The sequence below is a fragment of the Mustela nivalis genome (assembly GCF_964662115.1).
Source record: "Mustela nivalis genome assembly, chromosome: 13".
In the NCBI taxonomy this organism is placed as follows: Eukaryota; Metazoa; Chordata; class Mammalia; order Carnivora; family Mustelidae; genus Mustela; species Mustela nivalis.
In genome coordinates, this window is record NC_139032.1 from 56851770 (window position 1) to 56875769 (window position 24000).

General features: G+C 47.3%; 2 protein-coding genes across 16 annotated transcripts in view; one reads left to right on the top strand and one right to left on the bottom strand.

The window, feature by feature from the left end:
- UBE2R2 (ubiquitin conjugating enzyme E2 R2) overlaps positions 1-7009 on the top strand; it is a 111683-nt gene extending 104674 nt beyond the window's left edge. Inside the window, exons 4-5 of the mRNA XM_082694631.1 lie at positions 345-479; positions 3595-7009. Of these exons, the coding sequence (XP_082550757.1) occupies positions 345-479; positions 3595-3814 (355 nt within the window). The 3' untranslated portion in view covers positions 3815-7009. The remainder of the gene's footprint in view (positions 1-344; positions 480-3594) is intronic.
- A 1335-nt stretch (positions 7010-8344) lies between these two features.
- The window catches only part of UBAP2 (ubiquitin associated protein 2), a 132979-nt gene continuing 117323 nt past the window's right edge, over positions 8345-24000 (bottom strand). For 11 of the 15 annotated variants that reach the window (XM_082694586.1, XM_082694589.1, XM_082694584.1 and 8 more), the window contains 13 exons: positions 23031-23070; positions 19861-20044; positions 18867-18936; positions 14561-14756; positions 13639-13730; positions 13329-13376; positions 10853-10931; positions 10412-10617; positions 10086-10185; positions 9894-10001; positions 9674-9741; positions 9399-9590; positions 8345-9314 (listed from right to left, as the gene is read on the bottom strand). In XM_082694586.1, the coding sequence (XP_082550712.1) occupies positions 9219-9314; positions 9399-9590; positions 9674-9741; positions 9894-10001; positions 10086-10185; positions 10412-10617; positions 10853-10931; positions 13329-13376; positions 13639-13730; positions 14561-14756; positions 18867-18936; positions 19861-20044; positions 23031-23070 (1479 nt within the window). In that variant the 3' untranslated portion in view covers positions 8345-9218. Of the gene's footprint in view, positions 9315-9398; positions 9591-9673; positions 9742-9893; positions 10002-10085; positions 10186-10411; positions 10618-10852; positions 10932-13328; positions 13377-13638; positions 13731-14560; positions 14757-16357; positions 16439-18866; positions 18937-19860; positions 20045-23030; positions 23071-24000 lie in introns of those variants that run through there. The other 4 variants (XR_014301689.1, XM_082694582.1, XR_014301688.1 and 1 more) reach the window with 4 other exon arrangements.

Below are 24000 nucleotides of genomic sequence, written 5' to 3' on the forward strand. Positions count from 1 at the left end.
AAAAGCTAATTTTTTTCCTATGGCTTTTGCATTTTCCTATTGTACTTAATTTATAGTTTTCAAAATTTGTTACTTAAAAAGCTTTCAGGCTTCCACTTTCTGCAGATTGGAATATGTAGCCATTTGATACCATGCCCTGCAACATAACCTTTATGCTTGCCTCACAGATTTGTCTCTTAGTTAGCAACTTTATTCTGCCTAACCAGCTGAGTATTAAAAATAAAATTTTATATTCTATTTCTATTCGCCTAAGGTCTCATGTTAAATTTAAAAACACATTATTTATGGATCCTGTGAATATGAATATTCATAGCTGACCCTTTTCCCCCCACCCCCATTTCTAGGACTATCCTGTTAAGTGTAATCTCATTGCTCAATGAGCCCAACACCTTCTCCCCAGCCAATGTGGATGCTTCAGTTATGTTCAGGAAATGGAGGGACAGTAAAGGAAAAGACAAAGAATATGCTGAAATCATTAGGTAAGGTGTTTTGTTTTACCTTCCGTTTGATTACTTCAAGTCTTTATACAGAACCATGGCTTTAAATCAGACTTAAAGTATCTAGTCCAGTCTTCTGTTAGATTTATTGTTTGGGAAGAGATTCCTGCCTGAGCCTAATGAGTTTGTTTGGCTTTTGAGAGAGCACACAGTAAAAGATAATGCTGCAGCAGATCTTACTTCCTGGGAACCAAAACTTCCAAGTTCTGAACCAATAAAGTTTGTAGATTCTGCCTCTCAATCATTTCAGGGATGCTGTTCAGGATTTTCAGTATGTCCTTTAAGTGTAGCAAACACCCAAGAGTATTATGGACATTCTAGGTATTTTGTTTTCAAAAATTTTAATGAAGCCTTATTGTTTATTGGCCCTTTTGACCATAGTAGCAAGTATCTTCTAGGTATCATCATTATCAGCAACACTAGTATATAGTATAACAGAGCCATAGAAGCTTCCTCTCAGTGGAAGACTTGGAATCTACCCCTAGCTCTGACCCCTTATAGTACCTTTTATCAGTTAATTTTTTGGGTCTTTGGTTTTCCCATCTGTATAAAAGGGGGAAAAAGTAAGAGGTATTGGGGCTGAACCATTCATCTCTTGATCATACCCTAAATAGGACTTAAAGGTTTTCTTTAACCCACTGAGCCACCCAGGCGCCCTGGACTTAAAGGTTTTCTTAACAGTACCCAACAACTGATACTTGAATTGCAATCAATTCATTTCCTCTTATATCCTTAAAATAGAGCCCCAAGGACAGTTTTCTGCACATAGTTTAGTAAGCACTACAATTTATACAAATAGTCCCTCTTTGTAACTCTAGTCAGCATGATGCCATGTGATGTACAGAAAAAAAGGAAAAACGGCATAGAAATAAAGCTGAATAATATATACATCAGTTTTCAATGTTTTATGCCCACCAGAATCACCTTTAGACCCCCTTCCATAACCATAGTCATTTAGTGAGATTACAAGGGTAAAAGCTGGGCAGCTGTATTTCGTTCTTACCATCCACCTAGGTGACTGGTGTATACCAAAGATTAAAGATAATTAGTATAAATAGTAAGGACCTAGAGATTTAGAGGAGCTGGAGTAGGTTGAAGCTTCAAAGATGGGAGTGCTTCATAATATGGTCAGGATTATAGCCATTATAGCCTGAGCCTGATGTTCAAGGAAGGGTATGATTTAGTAAGTGAAGAATTAATATCCCTAAGGCGTCTCTTCTATTTCTTAATTTAAGGGTTTATCTCATTCTTTAATTCTTTCAACATTTATTATATACCAGCTGCATGTCAGGTACACTCTGTTAGGTCATCAAAGCAGTCTCTCTTTGAGGAGGTCACACTTACTAGCAAGAACTTGTGAACAAATGACCATGTAATGAGATGAGTGCAAATATATACTCTCTAAGCATAAACAAGATACAGTGAAAGGAATAAATATTGCTGTGGAGTTCTAGAAGAGGTAATCATAACCAAGATTTTTTCAAGTAGGAAGGGAAAGGAAAGAGCCCTTTCAGGGAAGAAACAGGTTTGCTACCAGGTAGCTAACAGCATGGTGTGATTAGAGAACTGTAAGCAGCTTTACATTGCTTGAGTATAAATTCTCATTTCCAAAGTAATGGGAAATTCAGAGAGCCATCAGATTTGTTTTTGTTGTGTGGTTTTTTTGTTTGAGAGGGATCAGATCTTAGGAGACATTTGAAGCCACAGTAAGGCTTTCGTCCTTAATCTTATAAGTGATGGGGTATCATTTAAAGATTTTAGGAAGGGAGGGGGAAATTAGAGTTTTCAAAGAACCTAGTTGACCAGAAGAGGCTGATACAGGAAAGGGAAGCCAAGATGAAGACTAAACAGAGGCAGGGACAGTGAGAAAACAGATTTGAAAGTAGAGCTTTGGAGTGAGGTTTATGATTTTAAGAATACTCTTAGAAGAAAAATGGGAGAAGGTGGCCACAGAGGTTGAAAATGACAATTGCAGACTTGCTGAGTTAGGGTCCCTATGGAACATCAGGGTGGACACATCCCAAAGGCTTATTGAACGGTGTAGGGCTCAGAAGATATGGGTGGATCCTGATGGTTTGACAGCTGTCAGCATGAAGGGGCATGGTGGCAAAAGCCATGGGAATGACTAAGATGACCCAGAAAGAGACAGAGAGGGAAGAGCATCAAGCCAGGGTTTATCAGCAACACCAAGCTGTCTGGTTTGGCAAAGTAAGGCAGACAGCAGTATCACTGGGGAACCATCTAATTAGAGCCAGCAGAAGGAAGATCATGAAGTTGGTGGTTTGTTGTTTTATGGTCAATTTTTGTACTTGAAGGAAACTTCACCCTTCCATCCGTCCAGTCAGTAATTTTTTGCACAGCTTAAGTTCTTGCACAACTGGAAGAAAGAGTAGTTCTCCAGAGAAGTTCACATTGAGGGGTGAGGGGAATGGGAAGGGGGAGAAAACTGACAGAAAAGCTAACAATTGGGGAAGATTATAGGAGAAATGATTAGTGGTTAAGTAGCATAATGTGAAGGAGTGACTTGGTGGCTGTTTTAACTTGGGTTGTCAGAACATGCTGTTTCAAAGTTCAGCAGGCAGTCAGGTGTAAAATCCGAAGAGTTCTTAGCCACACAGAAAAATAAGTGTTGTTCAAGGTACTAAAGAAGGAAAAAAAAGGACCACGATGTCCTGTATATTTTGGATGACAAGAATAAAGTGGGAGGCAGGTGTGTCATGTGACATTGGAACCTTACTTAGGCTTTCTGCAATCTAAGTGTAAATGACAGGATTATTGAATTAAGAGTTGTTGGGACTGCGAGTTTGGTGAGACAAGGGAGGGAAAAAAAATCTCTGAGGTCATTTCTGGTTAACCAATATTTAAGACCCAATGCTTTTAATTACCCCTCAAAAGGTCATTATTAAGTGTTTAAAACGCTACCCTGATGGGCTGAGAACCTTTTAGGTAGATACTTTTAGGGAGGCATTGAAATTGAGAAACCTTGAGTCATAAGGAGTCTTTTTTTTTTTTTAAATACGGAATCCTGATTATTAAGAAAGGCCAGTTGCAAATCCATCTTCCAAAACAGAGACTTACATAAACTTTCTCCCTTCAGGAAACAGGTTTCAGCCACTAAAGCCGAAGCAGAAAAGGATGGAGTGAAGGTCCCCACAACCTTGGCGGAATACTGCATCAAAACTAAAGTGCCTTCCAATGACAACAGCTCAGATTTGCTTTATGACGACTTGTACGACGACGACATTGATGATGAAGATGAGGAGGAGGAAGATGCCGACTGCTATGATGATGATGATTCTGGGAACGAGGAGTCGTGACGTGCTCCTTCAGTGCCCCGTACTGCCCTGCCGTCTCAGGCCAAAGGGAGGGGAGCAAGTGGGGACCTAGCAGTGGCCCCTCAGCAAAAACCTATCACCGGGGGTGGGAAAAACAAACACGGCTCCTGCTGACTCCCCTTATGGATCTCAGTTTGCTCCTTTTTATGGACCTCTTAATGGAGAGAAAGTATCCTCCACAGAATGTCTGAATTCTTGCATTCTTTACCCTTCCATCACTGTATTGATTCTTTTTTTCTTCTTCTTTAAACCCAAACTCTCGCCTCACTTCGTCTCTACAGAGTGTTCACAGCAAAACACGTTTGGTCTGTTTTTAGATTCTTGAAGAATTAAATAGTCTTTCATCAAGACGTTTTAATGTGTTTAAAGCTGGGAACCCATTGGAAGTTCACAAGTGCTGCATATGCTGAGTAGCAAAAGAAAATGGAAAAAAAAATAAAAACCCCACAAAACTAACTTTAAAAAAAAAAAAAAACAAATTTGCCAAGGTTTAGCTGCTCATTTAGTGTGTGTGCATTCGATCAGCCCCATGGTGGTGAATTTTGTTTCCTTTCCCTTCTTAAGGCTGGGATACAGTGGGCATCAGGGACTTCGTGCTAAGCCTGATGAAAATGTGTTTCTAAGGGCACAGAGCCCCTTCAGCCTCCAGGACATCATCTTAATACAGGGGGCCTCAGCTACCCTGAGGAGAGAGATCAGATTTTGTTTTTTGAAATCGATTGGGATCTAAAGCCTGAAAATAAATATTCATACTTTACATAGAATTGAGCACTTGATTGCTATTTATTTTAAAAGACAGAGTTGTTACCCTCCCCACCCCAAGGGAGTGGGAAGAGTGTGGAGGGGGGAGTGTGTGTGTGTGTGTGTGTGTGTGTGTGGAGTCTTAGTGATGGGAACAAGGAGTTTAAAATCACTATGCCAATTTTGGTTGATGCTGCTGGGGAAAAAAAAAGTCAAAACTACTGGTGACCACTGTTGGGTGAGAAAACATCTGTTTTATGTGAACATGGCCTTTCCCTCAAAAATATTTTGAAAATCCTCATGGTGAGAGTGCAAGTAGCCAGTTTTAATTACTCAGTATTACTCCTAGGTGCATGTGTTAAGATTTTGGTTTTCATTGAGCTGCTTATGCCAATAGTGATAGCTGTGGATAGGAGACATGAGTGACCAGTTCCCACTTTTCCTCATTGGATGTGACCTGGACTTTTCTCTCCTTTCAGTGTATGCTGGCTGTGGAGGGCAAGCAGAAGTTGTGCATGGAGCTTGCCCTGGGCTGCTTTGACTCTTTTGGCAGGGCCGAGGGAATTGGCTGCAGGCAGTATCTGGGCAACTGATTTTCCAACTGTGCAGTGGCTGCAGCTTTGACTTCCCTGGTCTCAATCACGTGTTACTTCAATCAATATTGAGATTCATCAGTCTTCACCAACCAGGGACTTCAGAACTTGGCGGTGATTCTTCTTTGAGAGTGGGCCAGTTCATAGGAGGGTAGTGTTCTTTCAGTGGGGAAAATCATTATAATGTAAAATTAGACTTCGGAAGGAAAGAAAATGAGCAGAGACTGGTTACAATCCTCCTCCAGATCCCTTTGTACTGGTGTCAGCGTCTTTTGTTCAGATCATAGCTCAGAAAGAACCAAAGGGTTGATGAGGGACAGGGGTAGGATGGATCCTAGAACAGAGTAGGTGATGCTTACTTCCTTAGCTCCTCCTTCCTTCCTTTCTGATCTCAGGGTTTTCATTCGCTTCAAACTCCAAACATTTGCTGACTAATGCCCAGCAGACCTCTCTGGCCTCTAAAGTTTGATCTGGTATTAAGTAGAAATGTTAACATGCAAAGGTTCCTATGGGACAGTGTTGAGCCTGGTCCCAGAATCTCTGTCCAATCCCCATGGGGCTAGGACTGCTTGCACCCCTGAACCTAGTGATTCCAGTCAGATTCCGAGAACAGTAACAGCTCTTTGTGACAAAACACTGGCCGCAAATTCTCATAGGAGGGTGTCGGAACTAGCTTTTTAAGTAATGTTTCTGGATAACCTGCAAATCTTCTGGAGTCCCAAGTCTCCTAATGCTCTGATTACCCTCTAAACACCCCCATACACGTTTACAGCCAGTAGCTTGGTCTTCTCTCTTGGAGCCCTAAGATTAAGTCATTTCTTTCTTCCCTTATCATAAAAGCATTTCTCTGCCAGGGCAGGCCAGGCACCTTAGCCTTGCAGAAGGTGCTGGGCTGCTCAGCCCTGTCCCATTAGGCCCTGTTGACCTCTGTTGCACATTGACTCAGGGAGCCAGAGAGCCAGGTGGAAGTCATACCTCTCAGCCCCTTGGGGTGTTACTAGTGAGGGCTGGCTTTGCCTCTGATAAGAGTACAATCAGTTCCAGAAAAGACTGGTATGTGTTGATTGACTAGCAGGTGGACATTCTGGTAACTCAGACTGACCTGTAAAACTCAGATGCTGGTTCCAGAGCTCTGTCCTGAGAACACATCCTGTGGCAAAAGAAAACTTGAGCATGTAATTTTTTTTTTCCTTTTTGGGAGTAGAGGTCTCAGGGTCAGACCAGATCCTTATAAGTACAGTTGTGCTGATTATTTGGTGTTAACATGAATTCAGAATCCTGCATTTTTAGATTCCTTTTGATGGTAGTGGAGGCCTCTCTGGATGCTCTTCAGGTCTGTGTGTTTTGAGGCTGGGTGGAGAAAGTAATACGATGATTCCGTTGTTGCTTCTCAAAGTCTTCCCGCTCTTTTTCATACCATTCCAGAGTTCTTTTCTATTAGCCAGACTGTTTTGTAGTCCCCTCTTTCCTCTTCCCTTCAAATTACTTCATTTGCTCGTTTCCTTATGTTTGGGACATACACAGTAGGAGACTGTAGGGAAAAGTGTAGTTCTCCACTGAAAGTTATCTCCCCATCCCTCCCATTCTGATAAAAATGGTTTACATTTACAAAAAGATTCAGATGCAATTTTCAACTATTCTGAAACCAGCAGGAGACACCTGACTTTAATAGTTTTCTTAGCTGAAATTGTAGATGTTTTTCTTCAGTTTAACTTATGAGAAAAGATTATCTGATGCATTTTTTGTGTTGAACTTCCCCTATAGTGGTTTATTTTGTCTTTTTCTGCCCATCTGTCTACTAATAAAATGTGAAATAAAATATACCTGTATTGCTACTTCCCCATGGGATGACCCTCTTCTTTCTTTGTGTTAAAGAAAACTAAAAAGTGGTTCTCAGTACTTCACCAATTGCCTCACCAATTATGCCCATGACTCGGCTGAAAAAACAAAAACAGAAACTAAATTTCACTGATCTTTTAGGATATTCTGCTCAACTTATCTCATGGAATACACATTCCCAGTCCGTACTAACTTTTAGGAAAGGTTATTAATGACAGCCATTTGTTAACCTTAATTCTTAAGTAGGGCACAATCTGCCAGTACAAGTAGGTCGGTAAAGGGATGAGGGTGCTCCACTGCCCTCCTTAGGTAAGCCTTTTGTTTTCATCATTTGTCTTCTGAACATCCTGCTGCTTATTAATAAGCAGGAAACAGGCAAGAGATCGTATGAAGTCCCTTTATGTGAACACTTATGTTTTTTCTGGTCAGGATCTCAAGCTGTGGGTCACCAGCAGCAGGGGCCCCATTTGATGAAATGACCACTGATTTTAGAGGGCAAAAGCAGAAAAGGTGAAGACTGACCCCAGGTTCTGGCACACCAACTTGACCAGTATCTGATGCCCCACTTTGGTTGGTTGCTTAGCCTAGTCTGAGGGGTCGTTTAAGAATGAGGCTGTAATGCCTGGTCAACACCTGGAGATCGGAGCACAACTGTGCTACAGAATTGTGGGGCAATCTGCCTCCTGCCACAGAGGGCTAGTAGATGGCCTTGATTCCTCCCCAACTGGTGGCCTGGGAACAGGAGGAAGGAGCTGCACTGGAATCCTGGCCCAAGTGAATGGCTGCTTGGGACTTTCTGGAGCAAGTATTTTGCCCAGGACCCACTTACCTACTTCATACCACCCCGACTCGCTCGTCTTCCTTCCACCCCACCCCTTAACAGTTAAGATTCTGTCTGGTTGATGAAGAACCAAGGAGAGAGAGGGTGAGCTGTTCAAACTTCCTCTCTCTTCGGTCATGAGACCCACATCCTCTGCTCTTCCTTTCAGATTTTAATATCCGCTGACATTCGGAAATGAAAGGACCCTGCCCTGGTATTCCTGTTGACCAGGTCGGCCCTGTAAGAAATTGCCTTATCAAAGTGAACTTTGATAACCACTGCCTATGGCCTGTCAGGAGGGTAAGTGGGCTTTGCAGCCTCATCATTTCCCTTTCCGCTCCCTGGATGCTGACCAGGGCTAAAGAAGGAATGCCAGTTTAAGCCCTCACAACGTACTGTCAGAAGACTGACCACGCAACTGCTACTTCGGCTCTAATGTGAAGTCCACGGTGCCCAGAACAATCATGAAAACAGCCTCTGCCCTGACCTACCCTTTAGTCACACCACACAGAGACCGTGCATGCTCTCAGAACTTTATTAGGTGGAGATTGGGCAAAGAGAGAAAACCCCTGAAACAGTCGCCCACCTGGTTCAGGACAAATGGAATAGAGGAGCCTTTGCTTGGAGACGTGCTCTCATTGAGGTGAAGGCATATCTTGGATTTTTTTTTTTTTTAAACGGGAGCAGATTGACTGAACATCTCTGAGCACAACTTCAGACGTTTTTTAAAAAATGGTCAGCCAGAGGAAGGCAAGTCTCTTGGGGACAAGACCAGAAGCAGAGGCCTCTGGTCTATATGAAGACAAACAGGTGCTACTTTCATGTTGGGCAGGAAGGATATCACTGCTATTCCCAGATCAAGATTTGGTAGGTGAGGAACATGACAAATGACAAAAGGTCTGTTCCTCAAAGAGAGGGCTAAAGTAATTACACAGGGAAAGAAACTCAAAAAATGGCTTACAAGGGAGTGAGATTAAGTCGTGATTCTTCATTGGTACCTGACCCAGTCCCCAAACTGCCTTGAAGCAGCCCTTCCAGACACTGCTCCCAACTGCCCGTGGGGCTGGAAGGTTACAAAGAAGGCCTGAAGGCAGGAATGGGAAAAGGGCTTCTTTGCTACAGTGAGAAGGGGCTCAAATGGGATTGCAGACCTGGCTAAGAGTAGCAGCTGTACCCCTACACCCCAAGACTTCTATCACATTTACAAATACATACATAAATACATTACATACAATAGCGAGTCTGGGAGGCAGGTTCCCCACAGAGGCTCGGCTGACACAGTTACACGTCTCAGGAATTCTAGGAAAGGGCGCTGGGCTCCTAGAAATGGGCTCCGTGTGTTCTCTCCTGCCCAGGGTAAGCCCCGCCCAAGCCCACCCCTCTCTTCAAAGGTTCAGTTTGTCCAGTAGGGAGAGTTGCCGTAGGTGGGCTTGGAGGCTTGCGACTTGGGCTGCAGGGAGCTGGGCTGGCTGCGTTGACCCGAGCCACTCTGAGGAGGAGGAGAGAAGGCTGTAAGGGCTGGAGCAGGACCCCCAGTCCAGGGCAGGGTGGCTGCCTCCATCACGGGGCTCACCTGGGCATCCTGTGGCAGGTGGTGGTGTAGCAGCTGTGAATGAGGCTGCTGGTGGGCAGGCAGGATGTGTAAGAATGGTGGGGGCGCATAACCAGGGGCTGCTCCAGCGGCCAGGGGCCCAGTGGAACCCAAGGCCGAGGGCAGGCTGAACGGTGGAGGAGTCCCTGCGTGAAATCCCTGCTTGTCGAAAGTCTGCAGGATAAAGAGACCATGGTAAGGGCCAGCCTGGGCAGCACCTCCCACCGGCCGACCCATCTACCCGAATCCTCCTTCACCTGAGTCTTGTTGTAGACTGAACCGGTCATGTCAGGTAGGCCGGTGGTGCTTGAGGACACGGACACTCCTAGGAGGGAAAGCAGTTGTTCCCACGGCCACTGGGCCCAGCTCCAGCCTCCCCCACCTCCAGGGGCACTCTGGGGTAGCCTTGCCTGAGAAAGAGTCAGTAGAAGACAACTACTCTGGGCCTCAATCCTGGAAAGGAGGGGCAGACGCTACCTTTGCCAGGCCCAGAACCTGCAGACTTGTTTTGTGCCTGCGATGATCCACCATAGCCACCCTTGGTGTAGTCTCCCGCTGCTGTCCCCTGGGTCAGGTCATCATAACCTAGCATGGCAGGGCACAAGAGGCACGCGTGAGCCAAGCAAGCCTGTCCCACCCGCATTTCTCTGTGCCGGGAGCACCCCTCACCTGTGCTGTAGCTATGCTGGCCGTAACCACCGGCCTGCTGGAAAGGGGTGGTGGGGGTGCTGAGGTTCACACCATGCTGCTTGGCTGAAGCCGGAGGGACCTGACAGAGCAAGCAGGAGAGGCGTCAGTGCAGGAACAGGGCAGAGGGAGCAGGTCAGGTATCCCCTGGCTTAGTCCTAGGCAGCACAACCACAGAGGACCTGTGTTCAGTAGTGCGACCTGCACTAGCTGTAAAAGCACACGGGAAAGTAGCCTAACACCTCGTGGCCCTGCTTCTAGTCCCCAGAACTGGAGTAACATCCCCACCCCACCCTGCCAACACTCACAAACATCGTAGGCCCATACTGGAAGGCACTAGGCACGCCTGTGTAGTAGGGGAGGCCAGTGTAGCTGTAGCCAGGGGGCAGCGCAGGATTCAGGAAGGGCTGCTGGGCTGTATGGTGGGCCTGGGACTGGCTCTGCTGCGCCTGAGCCAGTGTGGTGGGGGGTGCAGGGGATGCGGAGTCACCTCGGCCAAACTTTGTGACATCACCTAGGAGAAGAGGAACACTGACTCGAATCACTGCCCCCACCCCACCCTCATCCAACCAGGAAAAAAGCCAGACTGGCTCCTGAAAACAGGAATAGGCTCCCGCAGCTGGCTCAAGAGGTTGCTAGCAGGACTCTCTCAGCCCCTGTGCCGCTGGTTCCAGATGCCTGAGATTAGCTGCAGACCAGTCCCATGCACCACGCCCCAACCCGACTCCTCTCACCCTGAGCAGACTAACCTGAATACGGGTTATTAGCTAGGCTCCCATCTCGGCTGGCCAGGGCTGTGGGCGTGGCAAAGGGAATTCCATAGTAATCCTAGGAGAGACCAGTGAGGCTCAATCAGCAGAATGGCCTCCACCCAGTCCCAGAACAGGCCCAGCAGGCAGCCCAGGCACTCCATGTGATGCCCTGCTCCCAGGACAGGCTGGACTGCAGGGACACAGGCTGACCTCCAGAGGGCAGCACTCAAATTCAAAGTAAACAGTGCCCATTGGAGTTGTGCTATGTGGCAGCCACACAGCGTGCAAGACGCACTGAAAAGACCATCAGCCTTCGCCAGGCAGAGCTACTGGTGGACCAGTCTCATGGGTAATATACGGTGCAGATGGATGCTGGTAAATGCACAGGTCAAACCAACTCTACTGGCTTTTCCTATGTGACAGATTCTACAGAGCAGATAAGCACCCTGAAAAAGAACCAGCAGGAAAGGGGGTGCCTGAGGGTTTAAAAGCCATTAGAGAAGCAATGTCAAGCAGGCATAGGTCCAAGAGGACCCTAGTTAAGGTCCCGAATTGGCTCCTCACCACCCATGCTGTCATGCCACTACGGATCATGGAGGAGCCAGGGCAAGTGTGGACACTAAGAACACAAAACTGGAGCTCTGTGGGGAAGGGGAGGCCTGACCTGTCCCTTACTCACCATCCAGGGCTTTGTCTAGTCCATCCAGGACTAGACACATGGTCCCTCGGCCTCCAGGCCCCATTGGAAGCCTTCCTACTTTTGTTGTGGGCCAACAGTGCCTGGTCACAACCAGACAGGAGCCATCTGGGCTAGGAATGGCACCTCTACCCTCCCTCAGCCTCATTTCCACTTAACCTCCAGGAAACCCATTAGCTTCCTCAGCTCGGAACCCCAGGAGAAGGCAGGACCAGGAAGTCCAGAGGTAGCAAGAACATAACTGCAGACAGGCCTAGAGCAAGCCCAGGAAAAGGTGTTCTTTCACAGGAAAATCAAAGGCAGGAACTAGGCACAAAAGTACCAGACCCTAATAAATGAACAAAGGGGAAAAATGAACAAAACATATCGCAAAAGGTGGGCTCAGAGGTGATTTCTTCTAAGGCACAAAATGATACAAAGAAAACAAGGCAAGATGACTCCCAGGGCTGGTAACCCACTGAGTCCCTCTTGGGACTCTTGGGACTCAGTCCACCAGGACTCCCCCAGACACTCCAGTGCCTGGGGCTTCTAGGTCAGGTGGGTATGAGGTTTCTTCATGATAGTAAGAGGGCCGGGGCCACTTCCAGTTCCTCTTCTGCAAAGCCCTAAGGCTTAGGCATTCCCCAGAATCCCCAAGTTCTGTTGACCACCCTAGCAATGTGCCATCATGTCTTCAACATCCCCTCCTCTGGGTCCTCTGGGGACACCGGCAGCAGTAGTGTGATGATTGCCTGCTGTCAGGGGGAACAGTCACCTAGCCACTCACCTCTGCCTCTGGAAAGACTTCAGGAGCTGAGAAGCATTCTCCTGAGAGACAAGGGCTTTGGCCTACAGGCCCGGGAGGTGGAGGGGATACCTGCAGCTCCCCGAACTACTTTGTGGGCAAGCAGAGAAGGGTGCAGCCAGTGGGAAAGAGTTAAGAAAGGACACCACACTGGACGGAAAACCTCTCCCTCAGGGAATAGGAAAGATCACATTGTGCAGGCACATTCACACAGCTCTCTCCTTACCAACAACGTGACCGATGCCCTAGGCTGCTGAAAATTATCAGGAGTCTGGGAAAGGCCAGACCAAGGAAGGAGGGGCAGGACAACAGCCTGAAGGCCTGTCAGGTAGGAAGCACACTTCCTTTGGTGCCCTCTCCAGTGCAGGCTTGTCCACGGAGGCCAGGAGACTCAGCCTGGCAGCAAGGGTTAGATGAAAGCAGCAGCAATCCTGGCCTCAGAGTGAGGCTGCAGAACCAGGGACTCCCCGGGGCCAGCACACTTGTAAGCAGAGATGGCAGGGCAGATCCACAGGGACCCTTCAAGAGTATCAGCTTGGGTGGGTCACTCAGCTGGGGACAGACAAGCCATGCTGCTATCACAAGCATCACTGATGGCCACTTCAGAGGCCAAAGACACTGAACGGCACTTCAAAGAACACAAGTTGGAAAAAAAAAACTCTAGAGTCAGTCAAGCAACCCCATGTCTTATGTCATATGACGGTTTTTCTTGTTCAGAACGGGGGGGGGGGGGGGGTACGGGCAGTAGGGGGCATGCCTGAAGGAAGAGAAGGACCCACATGTAGTAGAGGGCACTGCCTCTTGGGACCCCAGGTCCCAATGGTCTCTAAGTTCCCAAGCAGTAAGCACAGGACACTCCTGCCCAGCTACAGTGACATGAGGCCCAACCCCCAAATGCTAGCAGCTTTCTCAACAGGGTAGCAATGAAGGCCTAGGGAGGAAGGACCTGTGAAGAGCCTGAGTCCCCCCATCCCCCACCACATCCCACTCACCATTGGCAGACGTGACTGCAGCATCTGGAGCTCATCATAGCCATAGATCTGTGTGAGGACCAAAAAGGGTGTCAGGGACCATGTACAATCCCTTGGGAAGCCCAGGCCCATGTTAAGGGGCCTAAACAAGGTTGGGGAGATGGGACATGGGGACTCAGACCATCTGCTGTGAAAAGACACCTTGATGGAGTCCAGATGAGGGAGAAATACCAGGGAAAAGTAGCAAGGCCCACCTCACCAGGTCCTGCCAGGTGTCAACCCCTAAGGCCACAAGAGTCAGGCAGCCAGAAGCCATACACTGTGCACTCACCGGATAGGCAGGAAGCAATCCTCCGGGGCCCACGAGGTACTGGTTGTGAAGCAGGGGAGGTACTCCCTGGGGCAGGTTAGGGGGTGCTTTGCCTGTGAAAGCAAAAATCAAACAAGCAGTGATGCCACCACAAAGAGCGCAAGGTCGCAGCTACTGTGGGGGAGTGGGCCCTGAGCTCACAGTCACAGTACTGCCCCACATGGGGCCACCACCAAGAGAGGAGGGCAGCAGCTGAGAGACACAGAAGGCTGTGCCAGGAAGTAGAGGCGACAAAGCATGTGACACCACATTCAGGCTCTTTCCACATTAGAGGGTTCATTGCCCAGACAGAAACACCACCCCTCACCCACTCCTATCAATACAGCACTGAGCAAACCTAAACATAAGGAACAATCTGCCTCCTCAGAACAGAAGCAAGGCTGGGCGGTGCCAGCAGAGGGGGACAGGCTGTGTCCAAGGCAGCTTTCAGCAGCTTCTACTAAGCCACAGTTTGCTTGGTCCACACAGACTGCCCAAGTCTTGCTGATGGACCATCAGTCACACTAAACGGCCAGAAGGAGCCCAAGAGAGCTGTTCCATGGTCCATTCATGTCACCAGGCCATCTCAGCTCCAGAGAGGAAGACAGCAGAAAAGACAGGGGACCTACAAGCACAAAGGCTACCAGGAATCTTGCCCAGGGGAAGCCCACCCAGAAGACTGGTTTCCTTCATCCCCACATCATTGCTGGAAGGACTGGGACTCAAGAAGTTAGTGGAACAAAGAGGACCAGGGAGCAATGGCAGGGCTGGAGGGAGACCAGGATGCTCCTATGCTTGTAGCTACCCAGCATGCCCTGCAGCCACCTCTAGGCATCCTCCCTGGGAAACCAAGCATCACGTTCTGGGGCGGGGAATAGATAGGCAAGGTCTGGGGAGCACACACCTGAGGTCACCAAGGGCGTGGGCCTGGCACTGCTGCTGGGGGCACTCACAGTGGCCCCGCCCAGACAGAGGCTGTTCACTGTGTTCATGCTGCTCGGCAGGCTGAGCCCTGAGGACGTGGCACCCGAGGCAGAGGTTGCTGCCGTTGAAAAGGTGGCTGAGGACTGAAGGGAAGGGGTGCTCTCCACACTGGCATGCTGGCAAAACAGAAAAGCGAGGACACATGGATCTGGTAGCAAAACACAAGAGCGCAAGAGGACCGGTCTGGCATCTGGGTCTGCACTCTGAAGACCGGTCTGAGGGGCTCTGTGCTCACACTACAGCTAGATGAGGCCATCAGGACACAACTCATAAGCTGAGTATCACATAATTAAAGCTGAGCTTTACTGACCAACACCCTCCTACTAAGAATCGTTGCTCAAGATCTGCTATCTGAAATAAGGTACAGATACCCCACATAAACCTTAGGTCATATGTGAACACAGAATGTGTTCGGAATGTGAGGTGAGAATCCACCTCACAGAAGAGCAAGCAGTCTCAGGAGAGTCAATCATGGCACCACAAGCAGCCTGGCCCAAGTCAGAGCCTTCTGAGAACAGCTGCCTTCTACTAGGCTTCCTAACTATTCTGATATGGAAATCACAGGGGGCCCAGAGAGGCCTTTGCTCCAGAACCTGGTAGGCCATCAGGACCTACCTAAAAGGGCATGGCCTGCATCTCTGCCTGTTCAACATGATCCACCTAGGGAAGAAGGGTGAAACCCAACAAAAGATCTAAGGAGTTCCAGGAATCCTGCCCAGGTGTTCAATTCCAGGGAGGAACAAGGTACCAAAAAGCACTTCAAGGGCTCAGGGGTGGGTGAAAGAGATGCACCTGGTTGGGCAACAAGGCCCAAAGAGGGAAGAAAAGGCTCTGTGAGACTGAGACCAGCCTTCAAACCAGAGCATGTACAGAACAAAGCAGTCTAGAAACTCCTGGAGAAGCCTCAGGAACAGGAAGCCCCAGGAGAAGGGGGACAATCATGTACCCTATCTTGCACCACACACACAGCTCTGTGTAGGTCCCAGCCTCACAGACTGTGCCACCCAGGTCAGCTGAGCACAGACCTTAGGGTCCTGCCATCCAGAATCAGTACAAGGTGAAGACAGGCAAAACCATCATCTCCTGGGGCACCCCAGGACTCCGCTCCCTTGGCCTAGACTGACAGAAGCTGGGTGAGGAGAGCCCCAGGGACAGAGGGAGGCTAGGCCAGCCTGTCCCAGCACCCACTCCACATTCCTCTGCATAGAGCCAGGCTGACCACCTGCTACGGAATCAGGAACAGATCTGACACTGTGCCTACATGTCACTAGTCGTACAACTTTTCAACTCTTTTAACCACAGGACAAAAAATTATTATTCCCCAGTCTGGGGGAAGGGGGAATCCACAAGAGCAGCTAACTAGAAAATTAGTTCCTGACTTGCTGAAAGGAACTCAAAGTCATCCAGTAAGCCTCTCCGACCTCCAAATGAACCTGACAGGGCTCCTGTCCCTGTTCCTCACCTCCCGATCTGTGAGGGCGGCGAGGGGCTGGCCTAACTGATCTCTACTCCATTTAAACAGCTCAGGCAGCTGCTCCGATGGGGCAGTGGAACCAGCTCTGCAAAAAGGGCACCAACCCTTCCACAACGACACAAAGGACAGGAGAAAACATGGAGATTTCCTTCATAAACTTCAAGGGGGAAAGAACTAATTATGACAGAGGACGAAAAGACTGATGTATCTGACTATACAAAAGTCAAAAATAAAATGACAAACCTGAGCAAAGTATCTGCACCTCCCATCACAAACGGCTACTTTCTAGTCTCCTGAATACGGACTGCCTAGAAAGAGACACCAAGGACCTGACAGAAAAATGAATATGAAGAACTCATTGAAAAGGAAATTTAATGGCTTTCTAATATATATATAAAAGATGTTCAATCTCATTCAATAAAACACTGTACTGACAGGTCATTTTTCAATTAACACATGGGCAACATAAAAATTTCTGACAACACAATCTCAGGAGGCAGTGCGGAAACAGTCCATCTCCTTCTTTGCCAGTGGGAGGTAAAGAGGTTAGTATCACTGTGCAGTGACTGCAATTCCGCAATTTGTATAAAACGTCAAATGGCTGGGGATTCAACCTCCAGGACTGCCCCTGCAGACAAAGCAAGGTAGAAAGTTATCAAATGTAACAATGTTTATTGTATTCCAGACAGAAAATGGCCCTGCAGCTCCATTAGTGAAAGAGCGATTTACTAATGTGATGTAGTAGAGCTAGGGGAAAAGAAGACAGAATCTATGTTTTAGCACAGAAATATCTCAGAGAATCACTGTTACATGGGGGGAAATGCGGAAGGACACTATCTAGGGAACAGTCCCATATATGTTACAGGGGAAATAAATGAAAGCAAAGGGCAAGAGGCAGTGGGAAAGTGACTGTGTATGCATTTCCTAGTTTACAGATTAAAAAAAAACTCCAGTGGGTCAAGAAAATAATAGGAAGGGGTAGAACCCAAGCAGACGTGATAGAGAAAAACACTTCAGTATCTATCTCTTCATACTTTTCATTACTGAATCTTTTAACTGTATTAGCAATGCAGCAATTCTGGCACATGGCAAGGTCTGGGACTCCCTGGATGAGGCTATTCTGGCTGGGGCAGTTTGGACACGGAAAGCGGCACACCCATGCGAACAAGAACACAGACTCCAACACACCAGGGCCCCGGGACCGGGGGCCAACTCTCCACACTCCGGACGGCGACCAGCTACAGTTCCCACCCACCAACAGCAGGCACAGGCACAGGACCAGGCACTTACTCCACGGGCAGAGGCATCCATCTGTGCTCTGCTATAAAGATGGTGATCTACGTATTTTATGACAAAGAATTATGTACAAGATGTCACTAGGAAAACTGGAGTTTGAAACCCACAATGTTAGCCACATCCTGATGGAAGGAGAGAGCTGACTCTGCCATGACTCCATTCTGTAGCAAATGACCTCTTCTTCAGAGAACACAAAATTCCCCCAAATTTCTAACCTCTCCTATTGATCTGTACCCGAAACTTCTTTCCCTGCTTCTGGATCGATCTCTTATTATCTGTTCTTGGTACCTGTCTGCCTACCTTTACACTCAGGGTCCCCTAGTCTGAGTGAAGCACCCTGCTACCACCCTGCCTCTTCACCATCTCACCACGTCCGTTCCTCCGCCCACCACAAGCTACAAAGACCACCACTGAAACTGCGTCCACCTCCGCACCTGGAGAAGCCACACTGCAGTAACCATCTCTTTAGCACACGGGGACGCTTGCCAATTTAAGACTTCTAGGTTTGCCTCTCCACTATCAACCTTCCCACAATCTGCCTCTGAGCTGGGGAGGATGGTCTGCGATGGCACGAAGGAGGAGAATACCTGAATACCAGAATACCTGATGCCGAGACGAGGAAAGTCTGTATGACCACACACCGCAATGCAGTTACACGGACTAAAGGGGCTAAGAGCTAGGGAGGCTCAGAGAGAGATGTGCATGTACATGTGGCCGAAGACAGCTAGTCCTCACCCAAGTTCTCCCTTTTCCCTCCCAACATTCTCTCTACAATGGCCTTCCCAGAGGAACAAAGGATAACCTAGAACAATGCTCTTGATTCAACTTGACTTCTGGTGGAGCATAAGCTCAAGTTAGCAATGAGCCTACTTTGCTCTAAAAATCTTGACATTACCTCAATGCGACCAACCCAAGAGTAGGTTCAAAAGGTTCCTCTAACTGGGGCGCCTGAGTGGCTCAGTGGGTTAAGCCTCTGCCTTCGGCTCAGGTCATAATCTCAGGGTCCTAGGACTGAGTCCCGCACGGGCTCTCTGCCCAGCAAGGCGCCGGCTACCCCTTTTCTCTCTCTGCTTGCCTCTCTGCCTATTTGTGATCTCTCTCTCTGTCAAATAAATAAATAAAATCTTAAAAAAAAAAAAAAAATGCTCCTCTAATGGACAGGGAGCTCAGTGAACGCTCAGGAACAAATCTAGCCCCTGACAGCCCTGCCTATCATAGATCAACTCTAGAGAAGCAATTCTTCCACTGAAGTACCAGTTCAGGAAGCAAGAAGTTGGCCCTGGTACCTAGGAAAACCAACAGCTCAAACCACATACCTAGACTGAGATAATACACCTGAGGAAGCTGAGGTTATCTTAGATACTCAAAACCCAAAAACCAAAGCCCTACCAACAGAGGACTAAGTTCCAAGCTCACTGAGTGGGGTGGGAGATGACAGGACAGAGAAGACACTTACTGTGTGTGCTGTGCTGGAGGAGAGCGCTGCATGTGCAGAGGAGAGGCTGCTCTGATGGCTGGAGAGTGAACTAGAAAACAAAAGAGAGCACCAAGTGTCCAACCCACCAAGTCACCCCACAGCAGAGGCCCCATGTCCAGATGGGCTAGATATAAGTTTGCCCCATCCCCCCAAGGGGAGCCCTGGCTTCACACACATCACTCATCATCACCTTGGGCCCAGACCAGCTATTGGGATGTTGAGAAATGATCTAAAGGGTCATTCATCATGAGGATCTGGGACAGCATGGCCTGGGACACCTCCAGAGCCAGCTTTAGCCAATTAAAAACACTTGCTCTTTAGACTGTAAAAAGTGAAAAGGACTGTACTAAGAACACTGCCAGCCATGGAGACACCATTCAATCTGTGTGTGAGGGAAGAAAGTTCCCGTTCAAACCTCCACCCCCCATACCAGAGCCAAAGGCTGACTTCCCTTCAAATCCAGAATTCAAATCAAAGGCTTTTATTCCTGGCTTGGCGGGGGTGGGGCACGGCAGAGAGGTATATCCTACTCCAAAGATACAGGATGAGGATCAAACAAAATCCACTGTCCTACACCCTGTTCTAATAATTCAACCTCTAAAGCCAGAACAAGAGCAAGTAGATCTGTTCAAAAATCAAACACAATTCTCACTTCGCGTTGCAGTGACTTGAGCCCAGAGCTCAGAGGCCAGGCTCAGGGCACACTCCTGAGGGGTCCAAGAAGAGCAGCAGCAGTGACTGCTGGCCCCACGGGCCTGCGACAGCAGGGACATTTCAAGTAGGCAAGTTTTACACATCTAGTGGTTCTGAGACCAGGCCCAGCCAAAGCCTATGCCCTGCCGCATTATTGCTAAAGACCAGGCCACCATGGTGGGGGCAACGAGAGGGTTTTGTTCATTGCCGCTGCTTTCTGTAAGGGTTCAGAACTTCGCCCCACTATGCCTCTCTTTTTGGGTCCGTATTTTCTCCATACCTGCTAAGCTGAGAGAGGGGGCTGCTGGACAGGTCACCAGGCTGGGACATGGAGGGCAAAGTGGCAGTGTGCTGGGACGCGGAGGGCAGAAGCGGAGTGCAGGAAGTGGTGCTGGGCAGGGAGCCCACAGATGGGAGGGTGGAAGGAGGGTCTGTTGTCTTTGGAGCTGGAACAGATGAAGTAGCTGTAAAAAAACAAACTGGTTAAGCTCCAGACCCAATCCTAAGTACCTAAAATATACTCAGTGCCTTGTGACACCTCAGGATCAACTTGAGAAACATAAATTATATTCCCCAGGGGATAGCATTTTCTGTCCAATACAACTAATAAAAATGACATGTTAAGGTAAGACAAACAGGACTTGGCCAAGAGTAAGAAGAAATACCTTTATAACCAACCCTAAACTGTTCTGTAATGTTAACATACATCTCCTAACTAAAGGTACCAAACTCTGAGCTGCACTAGAAAGGGCAAGAGGCTCTGAGACGAACACACAGGATTAGAATGCGAGGCAAACTTATCTCAAAAGGCACAAGGGATAGTAGAGGTCTGGTAGGCAAGACCATCAAAAGGGATACGTCTTTGCTTCTACCAAGTCAGTATGAAATCAGGCTGACCTGGGAAAGCGCACAGCCAGTTTAGGGCAAATGGGGGTTGAGAGCACAGGGTACATACAGTGTGGGGTGTTACAGATGCCTACAAGACACTGTCAACAGTCACTTTCACATGCACAGTGAGCACTTCCTTGAACAAACAAAACCCTCAGGACACACAGAGGAGCTTATTTGGCTTCCAGAAGATCATAAATATGATCAATCCTAACTGTAGAAAAGACTCAGTTTTAGTTCTATCCACACATATAACTCAGATATGTGCTTGGATATAAAGCATCATTGTCTTTCCCAGTTAGGAAGAACAGTAACCCTCTACCCACCCACAGGACTCGTTGGGAACCCAATGGAAAACATGCCAGTCTCTAAAAAGGAGGATGAATTTAAAACAAACACAGGTAGTAACAGAGGTCAGCACACAACTTGGCCCATTCTTAGAGGAGTCCTTACTGTCTAGAGACTTGCCTTTTTACTGACAGTCTATTCCAAACACGACACCTACTGTTACAGATACCAGATGAAAATACCACAGACGTCCCTGTCCCAAAACTCAGACCCCATCACTTACCTCCCTAGGTCTCAGGTCACAATGATAACAAGTTCACAAGAAGCCTCATACAGAATGGGGGGAGGGGGAGCACAGAGAGTAGACAGATATAGAGCTAAAAACCTATCTAAAACACACACGAGGGCGCCTGGGTGGCTCAGTGGGTTAAGCCGCTGCCTTCGGCTCAGGTCATGATCTCAGGGTCCTGGGATCGAGTCCCGCATCGGGCTCTCTGCTCAGCAGGGAGCCTGCTTCCCTCTCTCTCTCTGCCTGCCTCTCCATCTACTTGTGATTTCTCTCTGTCAAATAAATAAAATCTTTAAAAAAAAAATAAAATAAAATAAAACACACATGAGGTTTTCCAGACATTTCATATCTTATTATCTCATTTAAAATCTCCAAACAGAGGTGCCAGGGTGCCTCAGTCGGTTTAGGGCCTAACTCTTGATTTCAGCTCAGGTCATGATTTCAGAGTTGTAAGATCAAGCCCTGCACTAGGTTGTGAGCCAGGCATGGAGGTTGCTTTAGATTGTCCACCCCGACCAACCCCACCCCTCCCTGAGTTCTAAAAAAATTAATTAAAATCTCCAAATAACCAGGACACCTGGCTGGCTCAGTTGGTAGAGCACGGGACTCCTGATCTCAGGATTGTGATTTCAAGCTTCAGGCTGGGTATAGAGATAACTAAAAACAAAAAGAATCTCCAAATAAACTAGGATACCTCTATGTGTTCTCCATCTCATGCCTGTACTAAAGAAACTTGGCACCAAGGCTTGTGGAGTAAGAATGTCCTCTGATGTAACATTCTCGGAGCTATCAACGTACCTCCAAACAGCTCCGGCAGCCCAGCAATACCAAAACCAATTCTGCGTAAATCACATGTGTCACTTTAATTCCAACTGAGGTCCCTCTTGAACTGATGAAATTCCATGTCCACACTACCAAAAATCTTTTTTTTTTTTTTTTAAGATTTTTATTTATTTATTTGACAGACAGAGATCACAAGTAGGCAGAGAGGCAGGCAGAGAGAGAGGAGGAAGCAGGCTTCCTGCTGAGCAGAGAGCCCAGCTCGGGGCTCGATCCCAGGACCCTGGGATCATGACCCGAGCCGAAGGCACAGGCTTTTAACCCACTGAGCCACCCAGGCGCCCCAACACTACCAAAAATCTTAAATAAAAGGCAAGTCCAGGGCACCTGGGTGGCTCAGTCAGTTAAGTGGCTGCCTTCAGCTCAAGTCATGATCCCAGGGTCCTGGGATCAAGCCCTTCATCAGGCTCCTTGCTCAGCGGGGAGCCTGCTTCTCCCTCGCCGTCTGCCTACCACTTTGCCTACTTGTTCTCTCTCTCCCTCTCTAGTAAGTAAATAAATAATCTTTAAAAAAAAGAGAAAAGGAAAGTCCTTCTGGCTTCTCTACCCAATACCGATTTTGCCTTACTGAATAATAATGAAAATCATCATTAACAATCACAGATAACCAAGCCAAGAAAAAAGGAAAGAAACAGCTAACAGTAATTCATCTGCACCAACTCTAGAGAGCATCTGACCTCTTTTCTTCACAACAGTCCACTAGATCCTGAAGGCAAAAAGCATGTCTTTCCTGAACTAGCACACCAAGTTTTTGCTTTAAAATCAAGCATAGTACTGGAGAGCTCTATGAACATACTGGAACCTGTACCTCAAAGCATCTTTTGAATCCACACTACACTGTATACCTGGGGTGCAGGCGACCAGAACAGAGGGATATGAGGCTTATTATCACCTCCTTCTTGCTGTAGTATTGACATTTCTCTTAATACCATCAGCTACAACCTACTCACAGAGGCATCTCTGGCTGGACTTGTAAACCCTGCCAAAGAAAGGATGCCAATGTGATGGATCAGAAGTAACTATCAGAAAAAAAGGCAAAAGGACTATTTTTGTAGAATTAGTCACTCGCCATGGTTTTCTTCATCATACTCTTTTTCTGTTTGATTTCCACCAGCCAAAACAAGAGTGGTTAGTTATATACTTACTGTCTATCGTCTGCTGACTTCGACCACCACCATGTCCATTCTATAAGGAAAAGAAAGTAAGTAAATCCACAAAGTCAAATGACAACTTAGCTGAATTTCTACTGGAATTTAGCCAGAAACATATGAAGTATAGATCAGTCAAGAAACGATGTCTGGTTTTATTTTGCTTCTTAATAAAAGGACAAGTAATAACATATTCTTAAGAAATCCCAAGGATGAGGCACCTGGGTTGCTCAGTGGGTTAAAGCCTCTGCCTTCAGCTCAAGTCGTGGTCCCAGGGTCCTGGGATTGAGCCCTGCATCGGGCTCTCCACTCAGCGGGGAGACTGCTTCCTCCTCTCTCTCTCTGCTTACCTCTCTGCCCACCTGTGATCTCTGTCAAATAAATAAATGTTTAAAAAAAAAAAAAAATCCCAAGGAGCTGACATTTTTGAAAATCAGACTGTGTATTTAGGGAACTAACAAAGACAAAACATAAGACTCAAATCACAGGAAGCAATGAAGCAGTCCTAAAAATTAAGTAGTACAAAAAACTTGGGAAGTTACTATACTGAAATCACCACATCTTTCTGTATCGTGCACATTCTGTCTCTTGAGTACCAGTCATGCAAGAAAAAAATGTTTCCAAATGAAATGAAAAATGGTTCTCAGAGAAAAAGAGATGTTACTCTGAAACAGCTTTCCTGACTCGGTAGGGAAAGAGTGGGTTAGCAGAGTGTGGCAGTGACTAAACAGAGCAGAATCTGAAAACAACTAGATGGTGTTGACCGTAAGGCATTTCTCTGGAACCAAGACACACAGAAGGAGGCATGGTACCAAGGAAAATTTCCACAAACTGAGCAACGGAGACAGGTATAGAGAGAATGACAGTGGAGCATAGAAAACTCCAATACCGTCCCTGGATAAGAAAAGGAAGCTGACAGAGATTCCCATCTTTTTTTTTTTTTTAAGATTTTATTTATTTATTTGAC